This window comes from Castor canadensis, chromosome 7, assembly GCF_047511655.1.
Source record: "Castor canadensis chromosome 7, mCasCan1.hap1v2, whole genome shotgun sequence".
Lineage (NCBI taxonomy): Eukaryota > Metazoa > Chordata > Mammalia > Rodentia > Castoridae > Castor > Castor canadensis.
Window position 1 is genome coordinate 99,610,044 of NC_133392.1, and position 21,148 is coordinate 99,631,191.

The following is a 21,148-nucleotide window of genomic DNA, read 5'->3' on the forward strand; positions in this document are numbered from 1 at the left end:
TGGTTTAATATGGAATTTCAAATTTACTCAACTTGCTTAAATATTATTTTAAATTTGGCATACTTAGCTTTTAAAATGAGGTATGAACATAGTTAAAACCAAATACAATTCCGTTCCATCTGTTGGAGAAATTTTGTCTAAAAAATAAATTTTAGATGGAAAAAAATCAACCACAAAATATTTGTTAATTATATTAATTATATAGAAACAAATTACGATCAGTTCTCTATGAACACCATCTGAGGAGGAGGCAGGAGAAAGAAGGATAAATGAAAACTAAAATCCTACATATTGCTAAATGAATTTCATGATATTCATTATAAAAATTGGATTAGAAAAAAAATACAAAAGTATTCTCAAAACTTCATTTTATTTTTGGAATTTAAATATGATACCCCAACTAAAAGGCAGCAATGTAATATCTCTTGAGAGTTAAGAAACTGCTATTAAGAGTAGCTGTTCCCTGAGTGGGGGGGAGGAATTGGGGAAGGGGTGTAAGGGTAAATTTGGCGCAAATACTGTGTACACATGTATGCAAATGGAAAAAAGATTTCTATTGAAACTATTCCAGAATGGTGTATGGGGAATTAAAGGAGAATGACTGATGGGGTGAATTCAAGTATGCTATATTTGATATATTTTAAGAACTTTTGTAAATGCCCCCTGCCCAGCACAACAATAAAAAAAAAAGTAAAAATAAAAAAGAGTAGCTGTTCCCTAAAGTAAGGTTTTTGCCCCAAAGGAGATAGAAATGATTAAAAAGTTTCAATCTATAAAATACCAATGGAAAAAGTTCATATTTCTATTAAAATATGGAAATATGAAAAATCTTTGTAACATATTTCCCATAGAAATAAATTTACATAATAATTTGGAAATGTCACTGATGATTTTAATTAGAAATTTTAATGTTATTAAGTCTACAATTATTCAATCGTAATCAGTACACACTAGTCCTGTATATTTGCATGGTGGAGTATGGTTATTATTGATAAGTTGGGTAAGAAATTTCAAGGGGCTAACTTAATTGAAGTATTCATTCAACATTAGAAAATTACTCTACATTTGTATTGAAGGCCAGAACATAGACCTGGGATATAAAAATAAGTGACATAATTCCTGATCTTTGTAAGCTCATATCAAAAGAGCTAGTGGATGAATACTCTAGGATATTCATTTCTCTCAGTCTATTAGTATTCATTACACACCTTCTAATGTGTATTCAGATTTGAACTTTATAAATTTGTATCATGTCCATTTTCACGAAGGATACAGCTCTGTAGTCTTTCTTATTTGGGAAACCTTTAAAATTTCTCATAGTGTTTTCATTTTTATTTGCCAATTTCCAAGTGAATATTTCTTTAATTTCAAAAGAAGTTTTAAGGGTGATTTCACTTTCTCTATTTTGTGTCTTAGGCCATAGGTAAGAGACTACATTTCAAGTAAAAATATAAATATTCATGACTGGTATATAACATTCTTTGAATAGAATACAAATTTCAGTACAATATGTTTATTCCAAAGAAACTAACTTACCATAGTCAGAAAGAGTGCAGGCATGTGCAAATGACAGTAGCATATCCAGCATTGACACAGTGTCAGAGAGTTTATGTAAGCAATGAATATGTTCATAAATTTCACTAAGCAGTTTGCATACTATCCTGAAAGTACATATGGGTAATACACGTAAAAATACTTTCTAAAAAAGGACACACAATATAATTATAAAATAATATTAAATTCATTGCTTGAGGTAAAATAATATTCTTAGTTGAGCTGTAGAATAAACGTTCATTGCTCAATTGTCTCATTTTAGATAAAATGAGGAAATTATAGCTTCTGGTCAAGGTCACAACTAATCAGTGATAAATAATCCATCTTCTGATGTTAACAGCATGTTTTTTAAATGACTGCTTTAATTAAATATTAAGAAAATAAACAATTATTTTAAAGGATTATATTTTATAAAATATAAAAGTGGTATATAGGTCAAATCAAGTCCTTACTATACCTGGACAGATCCTATCTGCTAATAACTTTGTTTTTTGGAAATGTTAGATTTGACATAAAAGCTATTTATTTTATTTTCTCTTTCTCTTCCCACTCTGTCTCAATCTCTCTCTTAATTGGTCCTTTTTAATCCCCCCGACTTTCTTTCTCTCTCACACACATATTGAAATAATGTAATTAAAGTTTTTATGTGGCAGGGTTATACTATGATATAATGCAAACATTTTTTCCTTATAAGGATAAAAGTGTACCACAAATTTACTATATGTTATGTTTGTGATCTATGCCTTGATATCGTTTTGAAAGCTCAACCTATCTCTTATCTCAGCCTACCAATTCTAAATGTTCTAGTTTTTTCTAACTGTATTACTACTGTTTCATGAACAGCAAAAAGTTGGCAGTTACAATAGTCCTATAAAAATGCCAGGGTATGAGAGATTGAGGCCTTACGCCATAGGAAAAAGAGTAAACTGAATGGAGCCCAAGATAAGCTCATGATATGCCAAGTCCCATATCATGATGTTATACACACTAGAGAAGTATTGGTTATAATGCAATTTTTTTTGTAATTAGATTTGCTGTCAAGCTTCTGTGAGGCTCAGTAGTCCTCATCACAATGTAGGCTTTCTTTACTAATATTCATAATTCTACAATAGTCTACAACCTGACAAAAAGTTAATTAATGAAATTTATCATAGCTCCTCAAATTAAACCAATCTAATTCAATATTCAAATATGTTAAATGCTCGTACATATAAGTCATGTGATAGATTTCTCGCAGAGACTCTTGGCATCTTTCATTCATTTTAATTAAATCTGCTGATGTAAAGCTGTAAGAATTCTTCATCTTAGAAATCTGCTAGGAAGTTAAAAAAAACAAATGTTGAGATATGTGCACAAGCATATGAAATAAAACATCAATTGACCTACATTGAAATATAGGTATTTTAGGTTAATCATTTTAATTTTTGAGATACAGTATCACAAAGAAAGTCCTAAATAACATTTGTAAAAGAAAAGGAAGATCATTTCAAAGGATAAATTAGGATATTTTTACCCTAGTCTATCCAACATGATTATTTTTTGACAGGCTTTAAAATGGTCTTACAGAAATACTAAAACACTGCATCTTATTAGCAAGTAACATGCATGACAGACATGACAGACATTAGTGATCCTCATTCCATATCTGACTTGTCTCAGTCCTTTTCCTATTTTTGAACCTCAATCTCTAACACCATTACTGACTTTCAACCCCTTCTTTTACTTCATCCATCCCTTACTGCTTGGTCATTCAGTATTTGTGTGTATATGCCTTTACGTGTGTGTGTAAATAAATCTGAAAGCTAAATTGTTTGTGTCAAAAGGTACTTCTTGAAAGCAGAGAAAGCAAAGATTAGATTGGATACTTTCCCAAATGGTTACATTGTGGAGGAATAAATATGTATTTAGGGAAAAAGTATTTTCATGGCCCAAAGGGTTGGGAGTGATAGATTTTTAAAAGTTAAGCAAATTTCCTTACATGAAGACTTTTCAAATCTTTCATAAGCAAATATGTCTGGAGAGTTAACTGAAAAATTTTCTAATTTATTTGATCAAAAACAACATTTTGATTTTGTTTCTTTATTTGCCTTTTTCTTCTCACATCAAGCTCCCCAAACTTCAACAAATACTGAGTTTGGTTTTTCTGCAAAAGAACTTCTAAATCACTAGATTGGTGTAGCTGTTACGTGGGTGGATAGGAATGGAAGGAGAGGCAATTCACAAAACGTTCAGAAATTTGGCATGTAAAAACTCAAGGAGTGCTGGAAAATAAAGGTAACTCTACAAGCTCAGGAATAATAATTTCTTAACCACTCTAGAATGAACCTTAATAAATTCTGAAGGAAGTTGATCACTGGAGAGCACTGTACAATCTGTAGTCATCTGGATGAAAAATCCTCGTGCAGAGCTAAAACTTGTCCTTAAAGGAAGACTATATTTTTCTGCAAGCTGTGATATCATTCCTAGTGACCAGAAACAAAAAAAAAACCAAACAAAAATAAAACAAAATAAGTTTAATGAAGAAATTAGTCTTTCTGTAGAAATAGTCACAGGATTTTTTCTTTATATATATACAGGAAAATGTTACTACTTTTTAACTGTAAAAAATTTAATGTCAAAGAGATGTGGCCAGGTTCCCCCCCCCAAAAAAAAAATACAAAAGTACTGATAGACATAATTTAAATGAAAAGAAATTATAAGAAACAAAAAGGGCTATTTTATATTCTATGTTAGGGATATTAGAGTTTCTGATGTTATTCATTTCCACATTTTAATGAAGAGAATAGTGATGTAAATTACTGTAATAATTAACTCACAATAAGAAAGTCCTTCTATAAAATATATTTTATCAACAAAATATTCTTAAAAAGGAATAGGTGATTCATCAAACAAAATTCATTTTAAAAAATCCAAATATCCCTAACAACTGTATACTCATTATAGAATCCTGAATTTCTATTTCTAAGATGACCTTGATTTTGAACATTGCTTGAAAGAGACTAACATTTTCGCTACTCAAAACAATTGGTCTTCATGATTTTTTTGTTATTCTCAGTGGTTCCACCATTCTTGTGCTAGAAATCTCATTTAGTACTAATGGCTATATTTCCCTATACCATGGTCATATGTATTAATAATTAATTCCTATCAAGTTTTCCTTTAATCCTTGCATTCTTCCTGTTTCACATACACTGCTATCACACTAAATAATGTTAATATTATTAACTTAAATAATTTAAACTGGCCTTCCTTTCTCACTCAACTTAATTAAATATGTTTTAAATAAATTTCACTCTACAAAGTAAAAACTTCTCAGTACCTCTCCATTCTCCTTGGAAAAAAAAAATCCAAATTCCTAGCCTTCAAAGACTAACTGCTGCTTTCTACTCTATATATCTAATCTTATCTCTTATAAACTCCATAAAGGAATGTCCTATTCCATCCTACCAGATTTCCTCACTCATTCTTTATGTCTCTGTGCTTCAGCTTATACTACTGCCTGTCCAGTGTAGGAAATTCCCATCCAGGATAGTCTATCTACTAAAAACTTTCCTATTCTCTATAGGAGGATCCTTAAGTTACTCTCTTACTCATTCCACCTTCTGTATTTCTCTTCATATAGCTTATATCCTTTATAAAATTATATGATGTTATGCACATATATATGTATGTGTATGTGTGTATAAATGTGTTTGCTTCTTTATTGTCTGCCACCTCTGCTATAATATAAGCTCCTGAGGACAGAGACTTATGTTCACTATGTATTCCCAGTGTCCAGATCAGTGTGTACATGTAGTAGGAGTTCAATAAGTACTTGTTAAAAGAATTACTGGACTGGCTCAAATGACACCTGTTCTAGATAAAATTGGTGTCTCCTCCATGGCTAAATATATTTTTAGCATTAGTATTTGACAATCTGAGTTTTTCATATAAATTATACACAACGTTTTATAAAGGTAACTCTATGAGGTTTCTTAATTGGCAATTATGTGTTAACCTTATCTGTCTTGCAGTAAAATGTAAATTAATAATGTGCATGACTAGTCTTCTATCACCAGCATATCCTCAAAAGTCTGTTTTATTCCTAAAATGCAAAAAAATAAACTCAAATAAATTACCTGCTATGTCATCTACAATCTCTGTATATGTTCTCCTAGCTATGTCAAGAAACTCATTTATGTTAGACCTCACTGCATAGCACTTCTGAGTCCTCATATTCAGGCATCCTTTCATGTATCTTGCATCATCATTAATTACTGTTTTAATCTTTTCAAGTATAATTCCAAACCTAACATTAAAGTAAACAAATTATAGGTAACAAGCCAAACAGCCACTTTCATTTATAATTTGAATCATAGTTAATGATAAACTTCTGTTGAGTCTTTTAAAAGAAATAATTAATCAAGAAATACTCCCATTTATATAAGTTAGAGATATGACTATGTCTGTTTTAAATTATTTTGTCATTCAGGACTATTCTAAAATAGTATGAGGCCCCCAAACACATTCTAAAATCTACTAATAAACAGATCTCCGAAATTATACATAATTGACTGTGTCTTTGAGTAATAATACATCCATCTCTAGAGAACTGCTATGAAAATTCTGACTTCATGCTCATTCATTCAATAAACACTTACACAGTGTAGCAAAAGTGGCATCAGGTACAAGAATTCAGGGAAAGATAACATATGTCCCCCGCCCTTGGTAAGGGAAGGGGTGATAAAATACTTACTAAGAGAGTGTCACAAGACTCTCACAACTATGAGTAATCAAATACACTGATTATGCAAGCCGGAAATCTGGTAATACCTATTTTCCCAACCTTCTCCTTTATCCTGCTCTGTATTTTATATGCAATGAAGCACAAACTTCAGTATGTGGCCTCACAAACTGAATATAAATCCTGAATCAACAAAATAGTTCTTAAGTATGAAAAACCTTTTTGGTTAAGAACCAAGGTACTATTGCTAATAATTTAACAACACTAAACTATATTAAGACTTTATTCAATTTTCATACCTACTATTTTTTGTTACATCAGGTCTTTAATGATTTAACGAAGGAGAGGAATATACTTTTATATTTGCAAGTCTTTCCATAGTGAATAGCTAAAAATGTGAAATATTAAAATTGTACAAGGATTTCAGATTTCATGCTACTCTACCTATCCATTAGCACAAATATTCATTGTGCTATTACTCTATTTATTGTACTTACAAGACAAAATATATAATTATAATTTTAATGAACAGCTTAAAGAAACCCAAGAAATTGTTATATAGAATACTATTAGTTTTTAAAGTCAGTAATGATCAGAAAGAATATCTATTTTATTAACAGTTGAATGAAAAAAACCTCTTGTCTTCCAAGGAACCATAGTAAGCTCTTAATAAAGTTGTATTACAGTTCTTCAGAGAAATCTATTAAAGAATAAACAAAGATAGGTAAGGATGACAAATTATAACACTGTTCAAACACAGCATATTATATTTAATACTTTACAACTTTCAAAAGTGTTCTTGCTTCATGTTCTCATTTTTATGTTCACAGAAACATTTTAAGTATGTAGATTAGGACAGATTATATCTTTCCCACTTTCCAGATAAAAAGCACAAGTTAATAAGTGCCATCCACTGACTCACTATATTCCTTCTACTTTTCTTGTTTCCTAACTTTAAACATCCAACTAATAACAGAGGTAGCTACTAATAACATTTTGGAGATACTCTCTATACAATTCTCAAATTTGGTTTAGAAACATATTTAACTAAAAAAGCACCTAGTATATTCATAAGTACAGCAAAAATGAGATCAGGAATTTAATTTTGCTTAATAGAAATTATGAGTGGTCACTAACTCAATAAACATAAAAAGGAGAAAACATAGTTAACTTGACTGTTATCTCCTATTTTAATTTGATGTGAGGCAATGGCTATTACCTTTCATTTGTTTCTGATACAAAAATAATATGCTCATGCTAATTAAAAATTGTAAAGATCACAGAAGCATAAAAAAATCAAATCACTCATAGTTCTAGTACCTTTCCAAAGATACATACTCTAAATATTATGGTATATTTCCTGTTCATATCTGGAACAAAAAATTTATATCACTGTTGTATGTTCCTCCCCTCCCACATACTTAATACTACAGCATGAGTATTAGAAATTTTTCACAGCAAAAAATTAATTCATAATATTTCACCCTAAGGAAAGCAAATAATCACTTCCTCTAATAAGTAGAGGTCTATTCTACTTGTAATTTCTCACAACTATAAGTAATATTTCAATGACCATCACTAAGCTCAGATCTAGGTCAACATTTCTTTTTTGTTTTGTTTTGGTGGTACTGAGATTTTGAACTCAGGACCATGTGCTTGGTATGCAGGTGCTCTCCTGCTGGAGCCACAATCATATATATCTCATATATATCACAATCATATATATATGTATCACATATACCATATATATGCATATATCTCACATATATCATATGTACATATGGATGTAGCTCATTGGTAGAACAAGCGCTTAGCACATGCAAGACCCTGGCCCTGGCTTCAATCTCCAGCAGCCTCCCCCTGCTCAATAAAAAGATATATGTTGTGAACGTTTCCTATAAAATAAGTAGAATTTGTATTCCTTATTCCTTATTAATCTCTCATTTCTTCATAATTGCAATATCATGAATGAAAATCTGAGAAACTTTTCCATTTCAGGAGTATAAAGATATCATCTGGGTGTGGTGGTGCACACATGTAATCCCAGCACTTGGGAGGTTGAGGCAGGAGGATTATGAGTTTTACACCAGCCTGGGATACACAGTGACTTCTAGGTCAGCCTACATGGAGAGTGTGATTTAATAAACAAATAAATAAGGAAAGAAAGAGAGAGAAAGAGAAAGAAAGAAAGAAAGAGGGAAGGAAGGAAAGAAAGAAAGAGAAAAAGAAAAGAAGGAAGGAAGGAAGGCAGAAGGCAGAAAAGAAGGAAGGAAAAAATGGGAAAAAAAGAGTTTAAAGGCATCAAATATACTGCATTGCTATGGATTGGACCCTGTATCAGAAAAAAATGCTATAAAGAACATTCTTTTAAGACAACAGAAAAAGATGAATATAGGATATATATTATATGATAGTACTGTATCAGTATTAAAATCATAAATTTGGTAATTTTACTATGGCTATATGAGAGAATACCCTTGTTCAGAGGAGCTATGCATTTCAATATTTAGATATAAAACTTATTCTCAAATGGATCAGTAAGAGTTTATAATAAGGATAATATGTGTGTGTGTGTGTTCCATATATGTAAAGAAAGACAAATTTGGAAACTCATTATAGTACTCTTGTAATGTTCTATAAATTTACATTTTTCCTAAGCACAAAGTTTTAAAGTGATCCCTAATATGTTTTGTATAGTATACACATATAAATTACCTTTAGGGGATCCACAAGCTCCAAGGTATGCTTTAGGTATATCAAATTTGTTATCTTTGATTCAGCTGCATTAACCTGTTAAGAAAAAAATCCAGCTATGGACACCGTCAATATTTAAACGTATTCCGTCTATTTCTGTGTGTCAGCCTACCTAGGAAGCCAGCCTATAGAATGATTAGAAATAGCTAACCCATGATCATAATCCTAGGGCACAAGTCCCTGAAAGCCTAACAATGAGGAGAGTTCATATCATTGTATCCAACTTTCATTTCTACTTCAGTATCTTGGATGCAGTTTAAACTATAATAGCAAAAGGAGACACAGTTCAATCCTGAGCAGCGCCAAGTGAATAACTGAAAAAAGCACATCCACAAAAGATATTTGCAGATAGACGATATTTTGAAAGGGTGAATCTGAACCTCCCAGATAGGTACAGAAAATCACAAATTTTCCTTATTGGTTCCTGTCTGTGCAAGTGAAACAATTTTCATATTTCAGTGACCCCAATTAATTATAGTCTTTTAAAATAAAGCATCTTCAGCATTCTAAATTACATAAATAAACTTTATATATATTAAATTGTGCTCTCTCCAGAGCTGATCAGTGGTACTAACTCAGGAAAAATGAGGAAAGGTCTTATGAATTCATTAATTTATCAATACTGACAGAAAAAAGTTTTAGAATATTGCTATTATGATATAATGTACTCAATAGAAGCTGTTTTTGTTTACATTCCCTGATCTACAGCCTCCACTGCAAAACAAAAAAATAAAAACAAAAACAAAAAAACCTATTCTGTATTGTTAGTATATGGACCAGTTTAAAAGAAATACCACATGGGCTGGCAGAATGGTTCAAGTGGTAGAATGCCTGTCTAGCAAGTGTGAGGCCTGGAGTTCAAACCTAGTACTGCCAAAAAATAAAAGAAATATCACAAGGAATGCCCTTAGTCCCAAAAGTGTAATCCCATAATTTTTATAATGGAACTCTGAAATTAACCATCAGGTTAAAAATAAAATTCACCAAACAGAAGTCAACTATCATCACTATCACCAAAGGAGAACAATTCCAAAATTAGTCAATACACTCTTGAAGAAGAACAGGTATAAAAGGTCTAACTCCACTATCAACTTGTAATAAGGTCATAGTAATTAAGAAACTGTGGATGTCAAACCTAATTTAGTCAGAAGAGACAAAGAAGGTACTTCATACTAATAAAAAGAGCAATACATCAAGAGGAAATAACAATTATTAACCTACATACACCCAATGCCAGTGTACCCAACTTCATTAAACATACATTAATGGACTTAAAAATACAGATATACCCCCAACACAGTGGTGGTGGGAGACTTTGATACTCCTCTATCACCAACAGATAGGTCATTCAGACAAAAAATAAACAAAGAAACTCTAGAATTGAATGACACCATAGATCCAATGGACCTGACAGATGTCTACAGAATATTCCATCCTGGAACAGCACAATATACATTCTTCTTAGCAGTCCATGGAACCTTCTCCAAAACAGACCATATTTTAGGTCACAAAGCAAATCTTAACCAATATAAGAAAACTGAAATAACCCCTTATATAATGTCTGACAACAATCCAATAAAACAAGAATTCAACAACAAAAGGAACAGCAGAAAATAAACAACTAGAGGCTGAACAACACATTGCTCATTGAAGAAATAAGGGAAGAAATAAAAAAGTTCCTGGAACTTAATAAGAATGAAAGCACAACCTATCAGAACCTATGGGACATAGCAAAGGCAGTCCTAAGGGGAAAGTTTATAGCCATGAGAACATATATTAAAAACACAGATGTCAAATAAATGACCTAATGCTGCATCTCAAACTCCTAGAAAATAAGAAGTTAAACCCAAAACTAGCAGAAGGACAGAAATAATGATAAAAATAAGGGCTGGAATCAATGAAATAGAGACTAGACACACACACACACACACACACACACACACAGACCCAAATGAAATAAAAGCTGGTTCTTCAACAAATCCCTGGCAAATCTGACTAAAATGAGGAGGGGAAAAAACCCAAATTAATAAAATTAGAAATGAAAAGGATGAGATCACAAAAAACACCAAGGAATTCCAGGGACTCATTAGGGACTACTTTGAAAAACTATAATTAAATTGGGAAAACTAGAAGAAATGGACAAATTTCTGCATACATACGACCATTCAAAAACTGTTGGTGATAGAGTAGCATCAAATTGAATATGGACCTAAACAGATCCATAACAAGCAATGAAACTGAAGCAGCAGTAAAGAGTCTCCCCTAAAAAAAAAAAAGGCTAGGACCTGATGAATTCTACCAGACCTTTAAAGAAGAATTAATACCAACACTCCTTAAACTCTTCCATGAAATAGTTTCTGCTGGGTATTGAGGGGGGGGAGAGGGAGGGGGCGGAGTGGGTGGTAAGGGAGGGGGTGGGGGCAGGGGGGAGAAATGAACCAAGCCTTGTATGCACATATGAATAATAAAAGAAAAATGAAAAAAAAACTCTTCCATGAAATAGAAAGGGAAGTAACACTGCCAAACACATTCTATGAAGCTATTATTATATTCATCCCTAAACCAGATAAGGACACAACAAAAAAAGAGAATTATAGGCCAATGTCTTTAATGAACATAGATGCAAAAATCCTCAATAAAATACTGGCAAACCTAATTCAACAGTATATCAAAAGGATCACAAACCATGGTCAAGTTGGTTTCATCCCAGGGATGGCTCAGCATATGCAAATAATTAAATGTAGTTCAGTATATTAACAGAAGCAAAGACAAAAACCACATGATTATCTCAATAGATGCAGAAAAATGCCCTCAATAAAATTCAACATCCTTTCATGATAAAAGCTCTGATGAAACTAGGAATAGAAAGAATGTACCTCAACATAATAAAGGCTATATATGACAAACCTATAACCAACATCATACTAAATGGGGAAATACTGAAAACATTCCCTCTAAACTCAGGAATGAGACAAGGGTGTCCACTCTCTTCACTCTTATTCAACATAGTTTTGGAATTCATAGCCAGAGAAATGAGACAGAAAGAAGAAATAAAAGGAGTACAAATAGAAAAGGAAGACGTCAACCTATCCTTATTTGCAGATGACATAATCTTATAACTAAAAGATCTGAAAAACTCCCGGACACCATAAAGAGCTTTAGCAAGGTTAGCAGGATACAAAAACAATTTACAAAAATCAGTAGCCTTTCTATACACCAACAATGAACAGATTGAGAAGGAAGAGAGGAAAATCATACCATTTACAATAGCCTAAAAAAATACTTAGGAACAAACTTAACAAAGATGTGAACGACCTCTACAAGGAAAACTATAAACTACTAAAGAAAGAAATCAAAGACAACTACGGAAAATGGAAAGATCTCCCATGCTTGTGGATTAGTAGAATGAATATTGAAAAAAATCTATATATTACCAAAAGCAAGAATCTACATGTTCAGTGGATTCCCATCAAAATTCCAATGGCATTCATCACAGAGACTGAAAAATCAACCCTGAAGTACGTTTAGAAGCACAAAAGATGGCAAATAGCCAATGCAATACTGAGTAAAAAGAGGAACACAATCACAATATCTGACATCAAACTAAACTACAGATCCTTAGCAAAAAACAAAACAAAACAAAAAAACCCAGCATGGTACTAGCACAGAAACAGACATGAAGACCATGGAACAGAATGGAAGGCCCAGATATGAATCCATGCAGTTATGCCCATCTGATTTTTGATAAAGGTACCAAAAACATACAATGGAGAAAGGCAGCCTCTTTAACAAATGCTGCTGGGAAAACTGGACATCTGCATGCAGAAAACTGAAACTAGACCCAGGTTTGTTTCCCTGTACAAATATCAACTCAAAGTGGATTAAGGACCTTAATATAAGACTTGAAACTTTGAAGCTAGTGCAGTAAAGAGCAGGGAACATACTGGAATTAACAGGCATAGGCAATGACTTCTTCAATAGAACTCAAGTGGTTCAGCAACTAAGAGAAAGGATTGACAAATTGGACTATATGAAATTAAAATGCTTCTGCACGACAAAAGAAATGGTCTCTAAATTGAAGAGGCTGCCCAGGGAGTAGAAAGTAAGGCAGGGAAGAGAAGGATATCAATGCAGAATACATTAATGATTAGGTTACCCTTGGATATTACTATGGCTCAATCCTGCTGGAGACTTGGAAGGTGGTAAAGAGTGAGCTCAGGAAAATGGAGTATCTATTCACCAATTCCTACCCAGTATTGGTTAAGAGATGTTGCCAGGGACATCAGCTCCCTGAAACTCTCCAGCCCCTCTTCTGGCCAAAGAAAGTATTCAGCAGAGAGACTCAGATGCTTCCTACAAGAAACTTCCTTTGCACAAAAGTGAATGCTAAAAAGATGTGAGTGGCACATTAACAGCATCTGCTCTACAATACTCAAAATACTCAAAATACAAAAGCAAATGACAGAGTGAAGACATTCGTAACACATAAAATCAATAAAGGGCTCATATCTAAAATAGAAAAAGAAGCCCCACAGATCACAAAGAAAATAAATACAGTAGAAATAAGCAAGAGACTTAGATTTTCACAAAAGTCTTCAAATAGTTAATACACATATGAAAGGGTGCTCAACCTCATTAACAAGAAATTGCAAATTAAAACACCAATGAGACACTACTGTCTACCAACCACTATAGCTAGAATTTTAAGAGATAATATCAGGTTTGGGGGAAAAGCAGAGGGAATTCTTACACAGCCGAGAGGGAAATTGATACAGTCATTTTGAAAAACACGTAGGCAAACATTCTTTATTTTCTACTAAAGTTGAAGATATGAGCTGGTGCCAGTGGTTCATGCCTGTAATCCTAACTATTTGAGAGGATGAGATCAGGAAGATCACTGTTCAAGCCCAGCCCCAAATATTTCATGAGATTCCCCATCTTCAAAATAACCAGAGCAATGGCCTGGAAATGTGGTTCAAGTGATAAGAGTGCTTGCTTTGTAAGCTCAAAGCCCTGAGTTCAAACTCCAGTCCCATAAATAAATAAATAAACTGAAGATATGCATACCCTACTTCTGAAAAATTCTATTCCCAACTATATGTTCAATAAATGTGTGAACAATTGTATTAAGAGATAGGTGTAAGTATTTCAGAAATTTCTAATTATCCCAAACTGTCATAATTGAAAAGTCTAGCAATAGTGACATGGATAAATAATTATACACACACACACACACAACAGAATACTGCATAGCAATGGAAACAAATGAGTTAAAGCCATATAAATGTCACAAACATCATGTTGACTAGGAGAAACCAGTTATAAAAAATATACAAAGAATGATACCTTATATGTAAGACTTTTTGAAAGAACAGGTAAAAGTAAATTATAAAGAAAATAAGAAAGTGATTCTTTAAAAGAAGAGGAAGAGAATAACAAGTGGGAAGGAGAAGGCAGTTTCTGAACTACTGGCAGTATGTTTCTTTTCTTCAGTGATTGTTGCATGGATGTTCACTTTGAGACAAACTAATGAGTACTGCATTTTTGTTTTGTATCATTTTCTGTATTTGTGTTATTTCTCATTACTTCTTTTTTTAAAAAATGGGCTAAAAGTGATATGGAACAAGTTGGGAGAATACACAGAGGAAGTACTCTTCTGGAAGGCAAAGGAAGAAAATATTTCAAAAAGCAGTTCATTTGTGTGAAATTTTGCTGCTAGGTCAAGTACAATGAGCACTGCTATTAACTACCAAAGATCTTTGGTGACCTTGATATTGCTGGTGGCAGTGTTAGTGGCGGAGTGGGGTAAATACCTGATCCAAATAAGTTAAGAGAGAAAAGGAGAGTGATTAGAGACATCAATTATGGACAATCCTTTCAAGGATTTTTGCTATAAAAAGAAACAAAAAAGGAAAAAAGCAGAGAAAGAAAATCAAACAAAAAATGTAGTTGTTTTAATGATGTGATAAAGGCATGTTTGTAGGTTCATGAAAACAAATAAGCAAAAAGGTGAACATTGACAGACACAAGTTGGGAATAGTCTGAACTGCTACTCAGGAAGAGGTGAGAAGATGAGGAACTGAGTGTGTAAGTAAAAGTGTTCGCTGAGCCAGGAAGACGGACATAGTAATGAGAAAATATAGTACATCCATAGCACATCTGTATGCATCTAAGTAGGGATGAATGTGGTTGTGGGAGCTAGTGGAAGTTATTTTTTTTGTTGTTTTGCTTTTCTTAGTGAAGTAGGAAGTAAAGTCTTCAATAGCTAAGAATGGGGTACAAGAAGGAATTTGTATTAAAATAAGACCATCTCTTGTAACATAACACCCAACTCAGATGCTTTAAAGTAATTTTTTGGCAGTACTGGGGTAAGAACTCAGGTTCTTGTGCTTGCTGGGGGTACTCTACCTTATCAGTCATGTCCCCAGTCCTTTTTTGCTTTAGTTATTTTTTGAATAGCCCAGGCCAATCTGGACCTCAATCCTAATTATGCTTCCTGCAACTGAGATGACAGACACAATACTACATCCAATTTTTATTGGTTGAGATAAGATCTTTAACTTTTTCCCTGGGCTGGCCTCGAACTGTGATCTTCTTAATGTCACCTCCCAAGTAGCTAGGATTATGGGCAAGAGCCACTATGCCCCACTAAAAATAATTTCTTATTCACACAAGGTCTAATTTGGCTCTATTCAAAAATTATTTTTATTAGCATATACTAATGGCACAAATGAGTTTCATATTGATATTTCCATACATGCACAATTTGATCAATTTCATCCCTAGAAGTACTCTTTCTTATCTCCCTATTTCCCCTTTTACACAATTTTAACAGGTTTCATTATTCTATTTTCATAGATACATATAAAATACTTCAATTATACTCACCATCTCTTCCACTCTTTTCTTTTGCTTTTCCCTTTCCTGTTGGTTTGTACCCCAAACAGTCCCCCCATTTTAAACTCCTGTCATTTTTAAAATTGATTTTTAGGTCTAGATTCTGCATGTGAGAGAGAACATGTTATATTTGTCTTTCTGAGCTTAACTCATTTTTCTGTAAACAACATAATTTCATTCTTCTTTATGGGGAATACTTCTTTTTGGGCAATATGTATTTGTTTACATATACCATATTTTCTTTGTCCATTCATCTGCTGATAGATACCTAGGCTGATTCTTTGGCTATTGTGAATAGTGCTGCTATATAGATGGAGTCAGGTATCTCTATCACGTGATGACTTACATTCCTTTGGATATATGTCCAGAAGTCATACGGTAGGATTATATGGTAGTCCTATTTTTAGTTTTATGAGGAACCTCCACACTGATTTCCATAGTGGCTGCACTAATTTATATTACCACCAACAGGCTATAAGGGTTCCTCTCTACCCCATCTTTCTAGCATTTGTTGTTTGGGTTTTTTTTTAACGATAGCCATTCTGACTGGGGTGAAATGGAATTTCAATTTTAATTTGTATTTCCTTTATGGCTAGGGATATGGAACATTTTTCATGTACTTATTTTCCATTCATACTTCTTTGTTTGAGAACTGTCTGTACAATTCATTTGCCCACTTATTAATTAGATTGTTTTTTGGGTGTTTCATTTTGGAGCTCTTTCTGTATTCTGGATATAATTCTTCATGCAATGAATAGCTAGAAAAGATTTTCTCCCATTCTGTATGTTATCTCTTGATTCTGGTAATTGTTTCCTTTACTGTGAAGAAGGTTTTTAATTTGCTATAACACTATTTATCTTGCTCTTATTTCCTGAACAACTGGAGTTTTTTTAGAAAGGCCTGTATTTTCAAGGTTTTTTTCCCCTAGTAGTTTCAAAGTTTCAGGTCTTAAATTTAGATCTTTAATCCATTTTGAATTACTTTTTGTACAGGGTGAGAAAAATTTGTACAAATCTAGTATCTTCTTCTGTTTATAAATATACAGCTTTCCCAATACCATTTGTTAAAGAGACACTATCTTCTTCAATGTATATTTTTGGCTCTTTTGTCAAAAATCAGATGGCTATGTTAAGTGAATTAAGCCAGGTTCAGACTCTCATATGTAGAAGACAGATCCAATAGACAAACATGCACAAAATCAAACATGATCATATACAAAACATATATGTAAAACATGTTTGTAATAGTGCAACGACTCTATGGAACTTGGAGAGGAGGCAAAGGAAAAGAGAAAGATAAAGAGTCAACAATATTGAAATACAAAAGATCTGTAGAGGACTGTAGTGCCACACTATTTTTATAACTATGGCTCTATAGTGTAAGGTAAAATCTGGAATTGTGATACCTCTAGTATTGCTCTTTTTGTTCAGGATTGCTTTGGCTATTCAAGGTATTTTGTGCTTCCAAATGAATTTTAGGGTTGATTTTTTTTCTATTCCTGTGAAGAATGATTCTGAGTAGCCATTTTCACAATATTAATTCTGCCAATTCATGAATACAGTAGGTCTTTTCATCTTCTAGTGTCTTCTTCAATTTCTTTCTTTGAGATTGTATAGTCTTCATAGTAATGTTTTTCACCTCCTTTTATAGGTTTATTCCTAGGTATTTAATTGTTGAGGCTATTGTGCATAGGATTGTTTTCTTGATTTCTTTCTCAATCTGTTATTGTATAAAGAGAAGCTATGGATCTTTGCATGCCAAAAGTTTTTGTCAGATATAAGAGGTTTTTTGATGGAATCGTTAGAGTCTGCTGAGTATAAGATCATATCACAAAGAAGGATAATTTGACTTATTCTTTTCTTCAGATCCCTTACAGTCCTTGATATTGCTATGCTGTAACTGACTCTTTTTTGACCCAAGTATCACATAGGATTATAAATTCTTTTGGATCACAGACTTACTTCTTATTTTATTGTCAGCATTTATTGTAATACTTGGTAAAACAATCATTTCTTGAAGGAAAGAAAGAAGTATAGTATGATTACTTTATTTGACAGTGTGAAACCTTTTCTTAAAAAACAAAAGTATTCAAAATGAAGCAAAATAGTATGTTTTTTAATCGAAGTTATCAAATGTTGGAGGAAGTGTTTTGGGTATTTACAATGGAAAACACAAACATTCTTAATATTATAGATATTGAACATAAAGAAAACAGATTAATTAAAGTAAAAAATTTAAGCTTTATTCTCAGTGAATCTGTATTTTACAAAACTCAATATTCTTAAGGAAAAAGTACCAGAACTCATCTTAGGCAAGTAAATCTATAATGGGAAATTTCCAAGAACATTCAGTTCACTCAAACATCTAAGCTAATCACTTGATTCAGTGAACAGACCATTTCATTCATTCATAAGTTTTAGAAAATCATGCAAGTTAGCCAGCACAAGTCTGAATTAATTTAGCAAACACTGTGTTTAATTAAGAGTGATATAAGGAAAAAGCCATTAAAATATAGCTCCAGAATTTTTAAAAAAGTAACTGAGAAACAATATAAGGGATATACTGAAAGTCATGAATCATGCATGAAGTGCAATTTATTGCTTACATTTCCTCAAATATTAGTAAATTTCATCTGAAAACCTTTCACAAAGGACAGACATGCCAGTTAAAGGTTCAAAATTATGACTGATTCTCTCCAAACCAAAGTTGGCTTTAAGTTTCAAAGGTGTGATGTTAACAGTGACCCTAAAGAAACCTTATAGGGGCAAATTGCAGATTGCCTTCTTTTCTGTATAGGAAAAGAGATTCCAAATTCCTAGACCAGAGATCTTTCCTAAAACCTGATAGAAAAAAATAATTTAAGAAGCTAGGTAGTTAACTGGATATTTCTCAGAGAACTAACTGGCCAAACTGATATTTCTTTCTTAATTTAACCAGAAATAGTCTAATGAAAAACAGGCATATTACTAATTCCTATAACTAATACTGTATGAAGACATATAACTGTATACTACTATATATTACATAAAACAACAACAAAGAGATTCCTCTCAGGCATAATCTGATGATTACCTTTTTTATATGGGAAAACAGAAACATATCTGCTGTTTACATACTGTTTAGAGTTAAAATATGCCCCCCCATAAAAGATATGTTAATGTTCTAGCTCTTAATACTTCAAAATGTGACCTTATTTCATTCAAAGTAAGGTCATTGCAGAGGTAGGTAATTAGTTAAGAGATGATGTCACATTGGAGAAGGACAGGCCCTAATTCAGTATTATTGCTGTCATATGAAAGGTAGCCATGTGAACACACAGACACACAGGAATACTATTTGATGAAGAAGCAGAGACTAGAGTTATGCAGAAGCAAGCCAAGGAACCTCAAAGACTGCAAACAAATCAACAAGAGCTAGGAACATCTAACAAAGAAATCTCCAGATTTCAGAGGGAGCATGGTCCTAAAACACAATGATTTTAGACAGCCAACCCTAGACATTTAAGACAATTAATTTATATTGTTTTAAGGCATGCACATTGTAGTATTTTGTTACACAGACTTGAAAACTAATACACATATTTATTATCAGCATAGAGTACTCATTTCCAATTCTACCATTTGTATTACATTTCTCTGTGTAAAAAATGTCATTAATAAATAATAATGATGCCATTTCATTATGTGAGGTTACAATAAGAAGACAGAGTCAAGCATGGTGGATCAGGCCTGTATTTCTAGCTACTTGGGAGGCAGAGATTGGGAGGATCACTGCCTGAGGCCAGCCTGGGCAAAAATTTATTAAGATTCCATCTTAACCAATAAAAAGCTGGGCATGGTGGTGTATGCCTGTTATCCCAGATACTCAGGAAGCACAACCAGGAGGATCATGGTCCAGGCTAGCCCAGGCATAAAAGTGAGACTCTATTTGAAAAAGAACTGAAGCAAAAGGGGTGTGGGCATGTCTCAACTGTAATGTGCTGTCTAGCAAGCACAAGGTCCTAAGTTCAAACCCCAGTACCTCCAATAATAATAATAATAATAAATGTCCTTTTGATTTGCATTTCCTTTAAGGCCAATGATGTTGAGCATTTCTCCATGTATTTATTAGCTATTTTATTCTTTTTCCTTTGAAAAATTTCTGTTCACTTGCTTACTTATTCATTGAGTTGTTGACTCTTTAGGAGTTTAGTTTTTAGAGGCTCCCTGTAAATTCTGGTTATTAAACCCTTGTCAGATGTATAACTGGCAAAGCTTTTCTCCCATTCTATAGGTTGTCTCTTTAGTCTAGTAACTGTTTCCTTTGCTGTACAGAAGCTTTTTGGTTTTATGCAGTCCATTTATTAATCCTGTCTCTTATTGCTGAGCTATAACAGTTCTTTTTAAGAAGTTTTTGCCTATAACTATCATATAGTGTTTTTCCTATCTTTCTTGTTGTAGTTTCAAAATTTCAGGTCTTACATTGGAGATCTTGGATCCACTTTGAGTTGGTATTAGTACAAGGTGAGAGATAGGGATCTAGTTTCAGTCTTCTATATGTGGATATCCAGTTTTCCCAGCATCTTTTGTTGAAGAGGCTATCTTTTCTGCAACATGTTTTGGGCTCCTTTATCAGAAATTAAATGGCTGTAGCTGCAAGGACTTACTGGGTCTTCTATTCTGTTCCACTGGTCTTCATGTGTGCTTTTTGTGTCAGTGCCATGCTGTTTTTATTGCTATGTCTCTATAGTATAGATTGAAGTTAGGTATTGTGATACCTCCGGTGTTACTCTTTTTGCTCAAGATTACTTTGGCTAGTCAAGGTCTCTTGTTTCCATGTGAACTTTAGGATTGATTTTTCTATCTCTGTGAAGAATGTCATTAGAATTTTTATGGTGATTGTACTGAACATACAGATTAATTTGGGTAGTACAGCCTTTTTCACAATATTGATTCTGCCTATCCATGAGCATGGGAGATCTTTCTATCTTCTGATATGTTCTTCAATTTCTTTCTTCATTGATTTATAGTTTTAATTCTAGAGATCTTTTGTTTCCTTCACTAAATTTATTTCTATATATGTTTTTTTAGAGGCTATTATGAATGGGATTGTTTTTCTGATTTTTTTCTTAGTCTGTTCATTGCTGGATAGAAAAGCTACTGATTTTTATAAATTGGTTTTCTATTATGCTACTTTGTAGAAAATGTTTATGAGGTCTAATTGCTTCTAGATGGAGTCTT

General features: G+C 32.9%; 1 protein-coding gene across 1 annotated transcript in view; it reads right to left on the bottom strand.

The window, feature by feature from the left end:
• The window catches only part of Msh4 (mutS homolog 4), a 98,676-nt gene that overhangs the window by 36,749 nt on the left and 40,779 nt on the right, over nucleotides 1-21,148 (bottom strand). Inside the window, exons 9-14 of the mRNA XM_074079741.1 lie at nucleotides 8,993-9,067; nucleotides 6,913-6,977; nucleotides 5,673-5,842; nucleotides 3,880-4,016; nucleotides 2,763-2,866; nucleotides 1,537-1,661 (exon numbers count right to left, since the gene is read on the bottom strand). Of these exons, the coding sequence (XP_073935842.1) occupies nucleotides 1,537-1,661; nucleotides 2,763-2,866; nucleotides 3,880-4,016; nucleotides 5,673-5,842; nucleotides 6,913-6,977; nucleotides 8,993-9,067 (676 nt within the window). The remainder of the gene's footprint in view (nucleotides 1-1,536; nucleotides 1,662-2,762; nucleotides 2,867-3,879; nucleotides 4,017-5,672; nucleotides 5,843-6,912; nucleotides 6,978-8,992; nucleotides 9,068-21,148) is intronic.